Genomic DNA, 14,667 nt, shown 5'->3' on the forward strand with positions numbered 1-14,667 from the left:
GGCAGAGCCACCAGGCTTTACCCTCTGAGTCACCTTTCAGGCTATGCCCTCTGGAGTCTCAACATATTGCAATATTCTCCTACATCCCTCCTTAGGAAGCCTAGGCAATCTCTCTGCCATACAGTCTGTTCTGGCTGGCTTAAAGTCCTTGCCTGACTCTGCAGGGTTCAATCTGACCGTGTTCGCAGGGCTCAGCCTAGACTGGCCCTCGTCACCCTCTTACACTCGTGCTCCATCATCTGTGCATCACCAGTCACACGTGGGTGTCACCCCCCGGGATCCCGCCTGCATGTGTTGCCCACCTCCTGCCCGAATTCCCTTCCTTCTCCCTGGCTGGCAAACCTGTGCTCATCCCCTGACTCAGCTCTTCCCGGAGTTGCCCCAAGACTGACCTGAGTCAGAACCTCCCTTCCCATCTCGTTTCCTTCAGAGCTGCCCTCTTGCCTAAATCCCTGCTGAGGCAAGGGTCACACGGCCTTGTTTACCTGTGCTCTCCTCCCTACCTGCGAGTTTCTGCAGGTCAGGGACTCTGTGGCTTTCACTTTCACCCTGAGCTCCAAGGGGGAATGAAATGTTTCTGCCCTGAATCCAAATTAGACTGTTTAAGCGTTGCAGGTCAAACCACGAATCTAAGAGGGAGGTTCTCTGCTTCTCACGTGGGAGGCAGAGAACAGACACGGAGTTGTTAATCAGTGGCTTAGGACAGACCCAGCTGTCTGACCTCGGGCCTGAGACCTTCCAGATCTCCGGCCGTGTCTCCTGCTTGAGCCCGGGGTGGCCCCGGGTGGAGGGTGGGTCTCTCTCTCCGGCCGCCTGGGGGTAATGAACAGAGTTGATGGCTGCTCCTTCCGCAGACCCGCTCTCAAGAAAGTGTTCTGGGCTCTGTGGGCAGCAAGTGAGCGTGGTTGCCCCCTGCGGCAATTGGAGCTTGCGGGGAGGTGGGGAAGGCAAACAAACTCTGTGTGGCTTTGTTGGGGGAGAAACCTGGAGCCCAGTGAGAGCGCTGGGGGTGGGGGGCAGAAGGGGGAACCGTGACCCTTGGCCTTGGTGTCAGCCAAGGGAAGATCAGGCACAAACAGGGCCCCGGGGCGGGAGAGTGTTCACGAGGAAAGAACAGAAGCGTACGTTGTGTGCTTGGATGCTCACGGGAAGGGCTCCCCTCTGACCCTGCTTGGAATAGAAGATAACCAGGTGAGTTCAGGTAACACCTGGGGCAGAGAGGCCTGAGTGAAAGTGAAAGTCGCTCAGTCGTGTCCGACTCTTTGCGACCCCATGGACTACACAGTCTGTGGAATTCTCCAGGCCAGAATACTGGAGTGGGCAGCCTTTCCCTTTTTCAGAGGATCTTCCCAACCCAGGGATTGGACCCAGGTCTCCCACATTGCAGGCAGATTCTTTACCAGCTGAGCCACCAGGGAAGCCTGAGAATACTGGAGTGGGTAGCCAATCCGTTCTCCAGTGGATCTTGCAACCCAGGAATCAAACCGGGGTCTCCTGCATTGCAGGTGGATTCTTTACCAACTGAGCTATCAGAAAGACATTAGGTAATACCCTTTCTGGATGACATCCCGGGGGTTGAAATAGAAACCTTCTCTGTGTCCCCTTGGTTCCTCCCTGGGGGCTTCTGAGGCTGCACGCGACGCTTTCCGCTTTCCCACGGCACCATGCTCCGTCTCTTTGCCGTCTTCACTGTAACCTTGAGCACGTACGTGGTCTCCTCCCTCTGCCTCCTCTTAGGACTTATTATATGAGAAAGAAGTGACTAGAACAGTTCCTGTTGTCAAGGAGCTTCACATCTTGAGAGGAAGGGAGAGAAGCTGTGTGGAAATGATTGCTATCTACTTGGAAAGGTACATTGCAATCGATGTACCCCTAAAGGAAGCCGGTTTAATTGTTGCTACTGGAGTACAGTGAATCAAGTCAAGATCTCTGACGTTCTAAGTTGGCATCTAGAAAGGAGATTTATGAGCAGTTAATTCCAATTTAAGACACAAAACTGGAATTTGTTAATATCCTATATGCTAACAACCCTAGACATGTTAGTTCACTTAGTCCTCATTATCACTCTGGGAGGTGGTTTGTATTTGTATTATGCTTATTTTAGAATTTTCTTTCTTTCTTTCTTTGGCTGCACCGGTCTTAGTTGTGACACATAGGATCTTTTGTTGTGACACATGGGATCTAGTCCCCTGACCAGGGATTGAACCCAGACCCACTGCATTGGGAGTGAGGAGTCTTAGCCACTGGGCCACCAGGGAAGTCCCTGTCTTCATTTTACAAATGAGGAAATCAAGAGGTTAGGTAACTTACCCAAGGCCACACAGCTCAAAAGGAGCATAGTCATAAATTAAGCTGCTGTTGGTCTTATTCCAAAGTACATGCTTTTTACTACTCAGCAGGCAGATTATGGGGCTTCCCTGGTGGTAAAGAATCTGCCTGCCAGTGCAGGAGACACAAGAGACAAAGGTTTGATCCCTGGGTCGGGAAGATCTCCTGTGGAAGTACTTCCACTCCGGTATTCTTGCCTGAGAAATCCCATGGACAGAGGAGCCTGGAGGTCTGCAGTCCATGGTGTTGTGAAAAAAATCTTAGTGACTAAACAACAGTGAGGCAGATTATGAGCACTTTTGCGTTTGAAAGATTGTTTGCAGTTGGTAAAGTCCAACTTGACTGAAGGGTTTAATATCTCACAGTCAAAGGGACCTGCAGGCCCATCTCTCAGAGTCCTGCTGGTTTTGACCTAAGTGGACACTATGGCTTAGAACCAAAGAGCTTGCGCCCAGCACACCGCTGGGCTCAAGTCTCCACACACAGAGGGACCCAGCAAACAGGGTGCAGGTGAGGGCGCGTCCACATGTTAACTGGAGATCTGGGTGGGGAAGGGCTGGCTCTGATGGGTGAGCGGCAGCTTTATTTTTATGAGCGGAGTGACCAGTGTGCAGCAGCTAGGGATACGCAGAGCTGGGTGTTATCTCAGGAAGTGAGAGCCAGCCGTTCCAGGAACTAATAACTGTTGTTGACAGATAGGAGCTCTGGGTTTAAGTAGAGGTGCCTCCTTACTTGACCAATAAAAGGCAAAGTACATGGTACTCAGAAAGGAACAGCAGAATCACTGTGGACCCAGAGTGGACACAGCACTCCTCAGGGTCCCCAGGCAGTGCTGGTGAGCTTTTTTCTGTTTTAAAGGGTTTTTGATGTGGAGCTTTTTTTAAGTCTTTATTGAATTTGTTACAGTACTGCTTCCATTTTGTTTTGTTTTCTTGGCCCTGAGACATCTTAGCTCCCTGACCAGGGATTGAACTTGCACCCCCTGCATTGGAAGGTGAAGTCTTAACCACTGGACCACCAGGGAAGAGCTTTTTTTCTTGTTTTTTTTTTTTTTTTTCCTTTTTAATATTTATTTAGCTTCATCAGGTCTTAGTTGTGGCACATGGGATCTTTAGTGTCAGCATGTGGGATCTAGTCTCCCGACCGGGATGGAACCCAGGCTCCCTGCGTTCAGAGCCAAGAATCCTAGCCACTGGACCACCAGGGAGACCCCCCTGGTGAGCTTTTAAAGTGAAATGGATTTTCTGTCACTGTGGCAAAACTTTTGATAATTCTATTCTTTAAAAAGTAAACAGAAAAAGGTCACTTCAAGGAAAGGCTGGTGCGAGCATATTTTTCTTTGGAAGGGCTGGAGTCTAGTTTAATCCTTGCTTTAATCTCCAGGAAAGAGCTGATCGGGCTGTCAGAGAGGGGACACTGTCCAGACCCTGGGGGCTGGCCAGCTGGTGGTTTGTTCTTCCTCTGAAGCTGCAGTGAGCCTGGTCAACCTCCTCCCTCCGGGAGACCTGGTTTCAGGTAGCATTCTTAAAATGCTCTTGATTTTCTTTGTCTGGCTAGAAATGTGTCTTTTTAAGTTTGGGGCTTTTCATTTGCTGAGGCTGTGTTTTCTTGTCATGGCAGCCCTCGTTTTGGTAAAATGCTACTAAGGAAGAGCCCAGGATTTCTAACCAAAAGATTTGGCATATTTGGACAAGTGTACACCATTAATAAAAACAAAAAGAACTTGAAAAAAATGCTCCCTTTTCTGAAATCACTAAAAGCCACGATTCACTTACTTAGGGCCCTTCTAAATCTAAAATTGTCTCAAATGTGACATTTTGGACATTCTCTTCAGCTCATCCTGCCTCAGTTTCCATAAATATAAAATGAGAACCACGCTACGTGCATTTTTAGGGCCATGGTGATGATGAAATAAATGATAAACATAAACCAAGAAAAAGGTCTGCACCAAGTGAACCTAATAATTGACGACTGTTATTTTGATTCTTAAGTAAAATGCTCTTGGGGTTTTTGTTGCATTGCTAAAGGAAATGATAAAGATGTGAATGAAGACAATAAATGCTTTTAAATCCCAGACACAATCTCTTCATGCAAAATGAAGATAATAGTACTTTGGCCACATGACTGCTGGCACAAAATAGATACTAAACAAATATTGGTTTTCTTATTCTTTCATTCAAATTTGGCCCCTAAATATATGTGTGTGCTAAGTCGCTTCAGTCCGACTCTTTGCAACCCCATGGTCTGTAGCCCACCAGGCTCCTCTGTCCACGGGATTCTCCAGGTAAGAATACTGGAGAGAGTTGCCATGCCCTTGTCCAGGGGATTGTCCAACTCAGGGGTTGAACCCATGTCTCATATGTCTCCTCCTGTCTTACCACTAGCACCACCTGTGAAGCCCCAAATGTCTGTACGTATATATATATATATATATATATATATATGTATGTATGTATGTATGTATGTATCAGATCAGATCAGTCGCTCAGTCGTGTCCGACTCTTTGCGACCCCATGAATCGCAGCACGCCAGGCCTCCCTGTCCAACACCAACTCCCAGAGTTCACCGAGACTCACGTCCATTGAGTCAGTGATGCCATCCAGCCATCTCATCCTCTGTTGTCCCCTTCTCCTCTTGCCCCCAATCCCTCCCAGCATCAGAGTCTTTTCCAATGAGTCAACTCTTCGCATGAGGTGGCCAAAGTACTGGAGTTTCAGCTTTAGCATCATTCCTTCCAAAGAAATCCCAGGGCTGATCTCCTTCAGAATGGACTGGTTGGATCTCCTTGCAGTCCAAGGGACTCTTAAGAGTCTTAAGAGTCCAATGGACTCCAGTGTATTCTGTATATTGTAAAATATATACTGACAAATAATATCATGATTAGAGAAAATAGATATGAACAGGGGTTTTTATATTTTCTTTTTTGTTCTCTTTGGATGTAATTCTGCGTCTATGTGTGCATGTATGCTAAGTTGCTTCAGGCATGCCTGACTGTTTATGACCCCATGGACTGTAGCCCTCCAGGTTCCTCTGTCCATGGGATTCTCCAGGCAAGAATATTGGAGTGGGTTGCCATGCCCTCCTCCAGGGGATCTTCCTGACCTAGGGATCAAACCCACATCTCCTGTGTCTCCTAAATTGCAGGTGGATTCTTCACTGCTGAGCCACTGGGGAAGCCTGTACTGTATATGTAAACTGTATATGTAAGTACTGTAATAGGGACTTTATAAGGTCAGTCATATGGTTCAGTGAGTATGGGTAGAATCTTCTATGAATGGGTGCCAAGTCTCTTCAGTCATGTCCAGCTGTTTACGACCCTATGGACCGTAGCCTGACTCGCTCCTCTGTCCATGGGATTTCCCAGGCAAGAAAACCAGAGTGGATTGCCATTTCCTCCTCCAGGGGATCGTCCCAACCCAGGTATTGCACCCCAGTCTTGTACATCTCCTGCATTGTTCAGTTCAGTCGCTCAGTTGGGTCCGACTCTTTGCGACCCCATGAATTGCAGCACTCCAGGCCTCCCTGTCCATCACCAACTCTGGGTTCTTTACCAACAGCGCCATCTGGGAAGTCTCCTATGAGTAATTGCAGGGTTTTATGGGCTCCCAGAGCACATTTAGCACAAGAGGATGTCTGGTTTTGGGTGTGTGTGTCTGCTTAGTCTGGTGAGGCCAACTTTCCAGTGCTGTCCTCTGGAAGTTTGGAAGAATGCTGTAGCTTTCTGTAAAACTGGGAAATGCCTTGCCACCACTGGCAAAAACCACTAGCAAGTAATGGTAATACAGATTTATAACCCTTCAGCTGAGGATGTCTGAGATTTTCAATTCTGCCAAGTTTAAACGTATTAACGCCGTGTTGCATGGAAGATTCTTCAAGATGGGCTTTTAATTCCAGACCAGGCACGAGCTATGTATCATTAGACAGCTGTCCCAACCTCTCTGAGCCTTAGTTTCTTCATCTATAAAGTCGGGATACAGATGGGGAGAGAAATAATGATCTGATAGAACTGTTGCTAAGATTAAAATCACTGATGCTTCCAGTGATGCTTAGCAGGGTGGCTCGCCTTTGCCGGAGGTCTGTAGTTCACCTGATCTTCAATTGCTCTTCTACTTAGATTCTGTAGGATATCCGTCATCAGTTTTTATGACTGCATGTTATTTATTTTTTAAAAGTAACCTTCAGTTTTTAGTAAAAATAAACATGCTCTCAGTCCAAAAAATTAAATGTTATAAACTTTAAAATGAAGAGTAGGACTTCCCTGGTGGTCCAATGGGGGAGGACTCTGTGCTTCTTTTGCAGGGGACACAGGTTCAATCTCTGGCCGGGGAAGTCAGCACCCACGTGCTGCTCGGTGTATAATGTTTTTATTTCTTAGTGCATATACAAGTTATGTTTACTCTATACTATATTAATGTGCAATAGAATTATGTCTAAAAAATGTATGTACCCCAGTATTGCTAAAAAATATTAACCATTATCTCAGCCTTCAGTGAGTTAGAATCTTATTGCTGGTGGAGGGTTGGAAATATTATGAGAATTACCAAAAATGTAACCAACACAGGAAATGAGCAAAGCCTGTTTTTTGTTAATTTTTATTTTTTATTGATGTATAGTAAATCTACGAGGTTATGTTAGTTTCAAGTGTACAGCAAAGTAATTCAGTGATATGCACATGTATATATATATGTTCTTTTTCAGGTTCTTTTCCATTCTAGGTTATTACGAGATATTGAGGAGAGCTCCCTGTGCTATGTAGTGGGCCCTTGTTGTTACCTAGTTTATATATAGTAATATGTTTATGTTATAGTTTATATATAGTAATATATAGTACTATGTTTATGTTAATTGCCACTCCTAATTTAACTCCACCAGGCCTCCTGCCTCCAGGTATTCCCTCCAGTTTTATTCCAAACATCTCTGTCCACCTGACCTGCTTAAAACATGACATTTATCATTATAAACCCCTCGTTCTGAAGCCTCAGGGTTGTCAACTACTAAAGTGGGCTTCCATGGTGGCTTAGCAGTAAAGAACTCACCTGCCAATGCAGGAGACCCAGATTCGATCCCTGGGTCAGAAAGGTCCCCTGAGAAGGATATGGCAACCCACTCCAGTATTCTTGCCTGGAGAATCCCATGGACAGAGGCATCTGACAGGCTATGGTCCATGGGGTTGCTGAAGAGTTGGACATGACTGAGCCACTAAATAACCACAATAACGACAAAGCAGTGTCTAATTTTTACTCTCACTTTTGTTTTTTTCCACCATAGTTCCATCTTCACTACTTGTCAAAAGCCCTCATTTTCTTTTTCTAGAGCATGTCTATATTCGTGGAGCTTTCTTGCCTTTGTACCTTCCTGTTTCTTTCTCAGTTGCTGGTCTCAATTTTTGGCCAAAAATACCCTACTCTTTCTTTTGGCCTATTTTGGGTACCAGCCCCTTTGAACCACTCAAGTTCTCATTGATTCCCCCCAAGACCTCCGCCCCCGCCTTACGTTGTAGAAATTATGGACTATAGTACTTTTTGTCACTTGTCATTTATGATATGATCTGACATTCTTTAATTTATTTGTTTCCATCTGATCTTAGTTGTGACATGCAGGATCTTTAGTTGAGGCCTGTGGGATCTTGTTCCTGGACCAGTAATTGATCCCGGGACTCCTTGCATTGGGAGTGCGAAGTCTTAGCCACTGGACTACCAGGGAAGTCCTGATCTGAAATTCTAGTCTTTTCACATGCCTGTTCCATTTAGCTAGAAGTGAATGATCCTGCGCTGACTACCAAGTGCTCTGCTAGGCACTTTCATTTTCTATCTCTTGTATACCCCACGATGACCAGTCAGTCCTTTAGAGTGCCCATTTTACAGATGAGAATACTGAGGCCTAGTGAGTCACTTTCTTTCTCTCCATCTCACACCAGGCTTCTGTGCATTAAGGTGAAGGCCATGGTGACGGGCACTGCTTCGGATTCTGTGGTTGAAGAGCATTGCCCACCAGTGTTGGGAAGGGCTGGGCCAGGCCTTGGAAGGCAGGCAGCGGAGGGGTTGGGGGAAAGGAACCCCCTTGGTTTGCAGACTGGAGTCACTGCAGCAGGAAAATATTGCAGAGACAGTGCCCAGGGAGCAGCGGTCAGAGCCCAGCCCTGGAGGTCACAGGTGCCCAGGGAGCAGCGGTCAGAGCCCAGCCCTGGAGGTCACAGGTGTTGACCTGGATCCACAAAGCACGGAGGAGGGGTTCGGCTTTGAGGTTTGGCCCTGAACGAGGCTTTTCTCTCTCCTGACTTCTGACTCCCCCATCTGATGGTTGGGGGTTCCTCGCAGGCCAGAGGGCCCCAGTAGGGCCGGCATCTCAGCCTGCTCTGCCTTCTGATCCCAGGCTCTGTCCCCGGTGGGTGGTCTCGTCTGTGAGCTGGAGCAGTGCTGGGGTGGGTAGGAAGTTCCCACGCCACCCAACGGTGGTGCAGTGGGACGAACAGCAAGGGCCTCGACGTTGTCAGATGGTTCTCACACTCTTCCTCCATCCTCAGTTACCAGCACTTACTTGGGCTTTCAACTGCCTCATTGGATTGGAGTAGGGTCAGTTTCTCTCTACCTCTGTGTTTCTAGACTTTAAAGCTTTGGTGTGTGCTTAGGGTTGTAAAATGAAATTTCCATTTTTTTTGAGTGTGAGCATTCTTTCATGTTTTGTCCCTTTTGTGTTTCTCCCTTCCTCCTCCCCTCCCCTCTCCCTTCTCCCTTCCTCCCCCACTGCCCTCCACCCCCAATTCTGTTTTCTTTCCACAAGACTTCTTGTAGGCTGCTTATCATCCCCGGGGCTAAGATTCGGAACCCCATCTTTAAACTGGGCTCCATAATATCGCTCACATGTGTTGAGCGAGAGAACAGGCCAGGTGCCTGGCATTCGGAAGCTGGACAGTGTTCGTTTTCTTTCTTCCTCTTTACGGCTCTGTCCACACCAGGCATTGCTCTGTCTTAACCCCTGGAGTCCTCCAGGCTCAAGGTGCCGGTCAGGCATCAGGTGTACAAGACCTTGGGAAAGAAGAGATGTTCTGGATGCCCTGAGCGTTTCTTTCAACCCTCGAGCATGCTTCTGCAGGCGCTCCTCGTAAAATGGGCCGGACTTAAAGCTGCTTTCTGTGTGTTAAGCTCTTCAGACAAAGATCTATAGAAATAGGAGCCGTGCGTGATGTTATTAATTGGCGGCAGCTTTCCATGGACCACCCCGAATGGAAACGCACACAAGGGCCCCCAGATATGGCCGGGAATCCCTCTTTCTTGGATTGAAGGATGCAGCCAGTCGAGAGGAAAGGCAGTCACAGAGCCCTGGAGCCTCTTCCGACTGTTCCAGTGGCTCGGCCGCTGCCCTCTGTCTTTCAGGAGCACTTTCTTTTTGTTGGGGCTAATTCCTATAACAATCCTCCCACCAGCTCATTTCCCCAGGCTGTAAGCTGGGGCTGACCAAGGAGGTGTGGCGGAGGGGGGCAGGGAACCTGTGCTCAGGCGTTATTGCCTCAAGCAGGAAGTGTTTAATGGTTTCCATTTACTGTTAGTTGGAAGAAGGAAGGCTGGACCTTTCTTCCAACAGAAGCGGAAATCAGCCTGAGGACACCACCCCATTTTACCCTCAGGAGGGGAACCAGAGTTCCTTAGGGCACCAGTGGTCCCGTCTTGAAATTGCTCGACCACCTATAGCACCAGGACTCAGAGAATCTCCTACCTACATCTTAAGTCAACGTGATCTGTGAGGCGGTGCCTGGAATGTGAAGCCAGTCTCACTAGTGTGGCTGGCGGTGTGTCACTGTGATGAAGCCGGAAGCCACTGTCCTGAGGTCATGTCGGGGCTGGCATCTTCTCCCATTTTTTTGGCCGCACCAAGCAGCTTGCGGGATCTTAGTTCCCTGACCAGGGATCGAACCCGTATCCCCTGCTGTGGAAGCACAGAGTCCTAATCGTTGGACTCCCAGAAAATTCCCCATCTTGTGCTATTTAAAGTCAAATATCACTTTAAGAATCAACGGACACATGAAATAGATGAGAGCATAGAAAAGTTGAATAATCTGTTTTCATCCCTTTAAGAGAGTTTATCTTTTCTTATATGATAGCAGATTTGCAAAAATCCATCCAGCATCTGTCTAAAAGAAACCCTTAACAAATTTTAAAAGTAGTTTTTAAAGGCCACGGTTGTGATTATCCAATGAAAATTAGAAACACATAATATAAGGCTAATCCTTCTTCCTCTCAAATTTTGACTGTTTAGAAATTAAACCTACATTTCTGGATAACTACTGGGTCAAAAAGGGAATCAAAAGGGAGATCATAAACTATCCAAAAAGAAATGAAAGGGGACCTCTTTACACGAAGCCTAGGGGTCACAGCATAAGAAGCACTCAGGGGAAAACGTATAGCCTTAAATATCTTCACTATCAAAGCAGTCATATGGAAAATAAAGATGAGGATAAAGTAGTCATTTTAAGAAGTTTGGTAAAAAGTACAACATGTTAAACTAAAAGGAAACAGGGCGATCTAAACAAAAAACTAAATGAAATAGAAAACAAGCAGAACACATTAGAAAGGAATATACATTTAAATGCCAGTTCTTGGCCAGGACTAAATATAGAGATTTAACCACATGTCTGATTCCAGAGAAATGTCTGAGCGAATATCTGAACTTTCCCTCAAGGGAATGCGATGCAACCATTAAAATGGTTCTGACAGCCTTTGTAAGAGGATTGGCGGAAATGTTTATGTCAAATGTGAAGAGCAGAATCAAAAAGTTTATCATAGAGTGATAGAGCCATGTGGATACCACCTTCCATGTCCCTCCTGTTTCCCAGGGAATTAAGTCTGCAAAGAGTACATCAGAGTATCAGAGAGAATGGAGTATTGACAGGTGCTCAACACAGAGGCAGGGTGCAGACATTGCCTGATGGAAGGAAGGACCACATACTGTATGATTCTATTATCGTGTGTCTACAGACATCAGGTGGCTGGCTAGGGCTGGAGGATTGGGGACTTGGGGGTGACAGCTAAAGGGTATGAGGTTTCTTTTGGGGGTGAGGACAGTGTTCTAACATCAGTTGTGTGATGCTTGTACCACATGTGAGTATACTAAAAACCATGTATTTGTATCCTTAAAAAATTGAAGTATAATTTATTTACAGCATTGTGTTAGTTTCTGGTGTATAGCAAAGTGATTCAGTTATACATATATATGTTCTTTTTCATATTCTTTTCCATTATAGTTCATTACAAGATATTGTTATATATAGTTCCTGGTAGGAACTTTATGGTAGGACCTTATTGTTTATCTGTTTTATGTGTAGCAGGTGAATGGGATGGCAAGTGAATTAGATCTTAAGCTGCTACAAAAAAAAAAAAAAAACATTGATTATCTTGGGGCATGGACGCAATGATTTTCCTCCTGGTTTTCCACCCTATTCTGTAATTCCCAGATTTCCAGATGTAATTCTGTATTACTTGTCTAATGGATACCACGATAAAGTAATAAACACTGTAAAGCAAGAATGTTCCTATTTGGCCTTTTAGCAGAGGAGGCCGTGATGGGCAATCTGCTAACCTTCCTCCTGAGAAGGTGAGCGGAGGCCGGGTCCGGTAATCCTGAAATCGGGGACTGGTTGTCATGGATCGCTGCTTTGTCGGCTGCCGTCACACACAGAAAGTGGCGCAGGGCTATTCTTCTGCAAGTCAAGGAGAAGAAAGTGTCGTCTTTGTCTGGGGTCTCTCAAAAGCAGGATCACCTCTCAGGGAGAAGCTGGGGGCGTTGCTGTGAAACCTGTGGACGACTAAGAGCCAGTTTCTAGTAAAATCTCCTAAGAGGTGTCAGACTCTGCTGAGTGCTAAATTAGGGAAAGCTGTTACTTACATAACTTCCTGTAATTGCCCGGCAGGAGCAGTCCCTGAAAGCCACCCGCTCCTCCTCTTGGCTGAGTGGGGGATACAGGGCCCTCCCCTCCTGGCAGCCCAGATCTCTTCTACCTTTGGGCTTCATGCTCGGGGGTCAGGCTTTTTAACCGCAACTGAAATGCCATTTTAAACAGAAGACTACTCTGTCTCTTTTGAAGATGGGAAACTCGTACGCTGGACAGCTGAAGACCACGAGGTTCGAGGAGGTCCTGCACAACTCCATCGAGGCCTCCCTGCGCTCCAACAGCCTGGTACCCAGGCCCATCTTCTCCCAGTTGTACCTGGAAGCAGAGCAGCAGCTTTCCGCTCTAGAAGGTAGGAGATGTGTCTGTGCCCTTCTCTGCCGTGTGTGGGAATGTTCAAGATGGGACTTGAAACTCTTTCCTCTTCCACTTGGTGTAGCAACTGTTGGGTCTGGCAGAATGGAATTATTAGGAAAGAGAAAGTTGCATGTGCGTCCTTACTTGGCTAAAACTCAAATTTAAGTCTCAGCCATAAAGTTGCAAGGAATGAGATGATTCACTGGACTAGTAGGAGAAAGAAAGGCCGGTGTTAACTTGTTCTCAATTGGTTGTTACTTATGCTCATGAAAGGTTTTGATGGTCTGACTTGGATAAATAAGACATTTTAACATATTTTTGACCCTCAGTTATATATATATATATTTCCTCTGTGATTTGTGGCCCTATCTTTGCAAAGGAGTGTAAGTACTTTTCCATGTGATAGCAGTTATGAGAGCCCTCTACTACTACTACTACCACTACTAAGTCGCTTCAGTCGTGTCCGACTCAGTGTGACCCCGTAGACTGCAGCCCACCAGGCTCCCCCGTCCCTGGGATTCTCCAGGCAAGAACACTGGAGTGGGTTGCCATTTCCTTCTCCAATGCATGAAAGTGGAAAGTGAAAGTGAAGTCGCTCAGTCGTGTCCGACTCTTAGCGACCCCATGGACTGCAGCCCACCAGGCTCCTCCATCCATGGGATTTTCCGGGCAACAGTACTGGAGTGGGGTGCCATTGCCTTCTCCGATGAGAGCCCACTAGAAACTGTTAAAAGCCAAGAATAAAGCCTTATGAGTTTAATGTGTACCAGCAATAAATTCTCTTCGGGCATGGGGATAAGTTTGGGGTTTACTTAATTATCCAGAGAATAAACTGGTTGTATTTTTCAGTCCTCAGTTTACATTTTTATAGTCACGTACCTTCATGTCCAAAGTTGCCCCACCCCCTTATCTGTTGCTGAAGAAGTCGTTTTTGTCACTTGTCTTCTACTTGATGTTACCTGCAGACTTCGCTTAGCTTTTGAAGTGAAAGACGCCGTGGTTTACAACAAAGATGAACTCATTAAGGAAGCCTGCAGTGTACCAGGTCCTGTCTTAGGGTGGTCGTGGTGTGTGCCTGTGTCCCTGTGTGTGTATGGTTGTATGTGCAAGGTGGGTGTGGGGAAGGTGGGCTGGGGATGGTTGCATTTTCCAAGAGAAAATGAGGCTCAATATCTGATATCTGATCATCCCTCTCTAGGAGGGAGGCTTTCCTGTGTCACTCTTTAAAGCATTTTTACAAAATTAATCTTGCAAATAGCAACAGCTAAGGACCTAAAGGAACTGGCTCTGGGTCTGAGAGAAAGTAGATTGTGGTCAAAAGCAGGAGTCAGGAAACCCAAGGGTTCTCTGGCATTCACATCAAAGTACCAATGATTTCCGGCCCAGGAAGTTTTACTGTGACACTGAGGGGCATTTGAGGAATAACTGGGGCATCTTTTACAGTCCATGTTTTCGACTAGCTGAAAGACTTGTGAAATATGTATTAAATGATCATTGTTAACTTCTTACAGTATCGAAAGGCTTAGCTGCTAATGGGAAATGAACAGTAGTACTCATGATAAGTACTCATGGTCAGCCCTTCTCGTTTATGATATGAAAACCAGCTCAGGCCCTCTCTATCATTTTCCCATTTGTCTGGCAAGCAGCATAGAGAGACCCTCCCGGATTTTGTTTCTCTAGCGCTGGGAGGTGGAGAAGGCAAGGCACCCCACTCCAGTACTCTTGCCTGGAAAATCTCATGGATGGAGGGGCCTGGTGGGCTGCAGTCCATGGGGTCGCTAGGAGTCGGATACGACTGAGCGACTTCACTTTATTTTTTCACTTTCATGCACTGGAGAAGGAAATGGCAACCCACTCCAGTGTTCTTGCCTGGAGAATCCCAGGGACGGGGGAGCCTGGTGGGCTGCCGTCTATGGGGTCGCACAGAGTCGGACATGACTGAAGTGACTTAGCAGCAGCAGCAGCAGCGCTGGGAGGTGTGGGGAGGGGGTTGGTGAAAAGGAGGAGATGGTCGATTTGCTAAATGTCCCTATCAGTCGAGCACTCAGCTTGAGCCCCTGGTTTCTGCATCATAGAACGTGGTGCACAGGGTTTGTTTG

General features: G+C 46.6%; 1 protein-coding gene across 1 annotated transcript in view; it reads left to right on the plus strand.

Moving 5' to 3' along the window:
• Positions 1–14,667, plus strand: part of GREB1 (growth regulation by estrogen in breast cancer 1) — an 82,120-nt gene that overhangs the window by 1,868 nt on the left and 65,585 nt on the right. The window contains exon 2 of the mRNA XM_010852079.1: positions 12,407–12,563. Within this exon, the coding sequence (XP_010850381.1) occupies positions 12,407–12,563 (157 nt within the window). The remainder of the gene's footprint in view (positions 1–12,406; positions 12,564–14,667) is intronic.

Source organism: Bison bison, unplaced genomic scaffold (assembly GCF_000754665.1).
Source record: "Bison bison bison isolate TAMUID 2011002044 unplaced genomic scaffold, Bison_UMD1.0 scf7180017864307, whole genome shotgun sequence".
In the NCBI taxonomy this organism is placed as follows: Eukaryota; Metazoa; Chordata; class Mammalia; order Artiodactyla; family Bovidae; genus Bison; species Bison bison.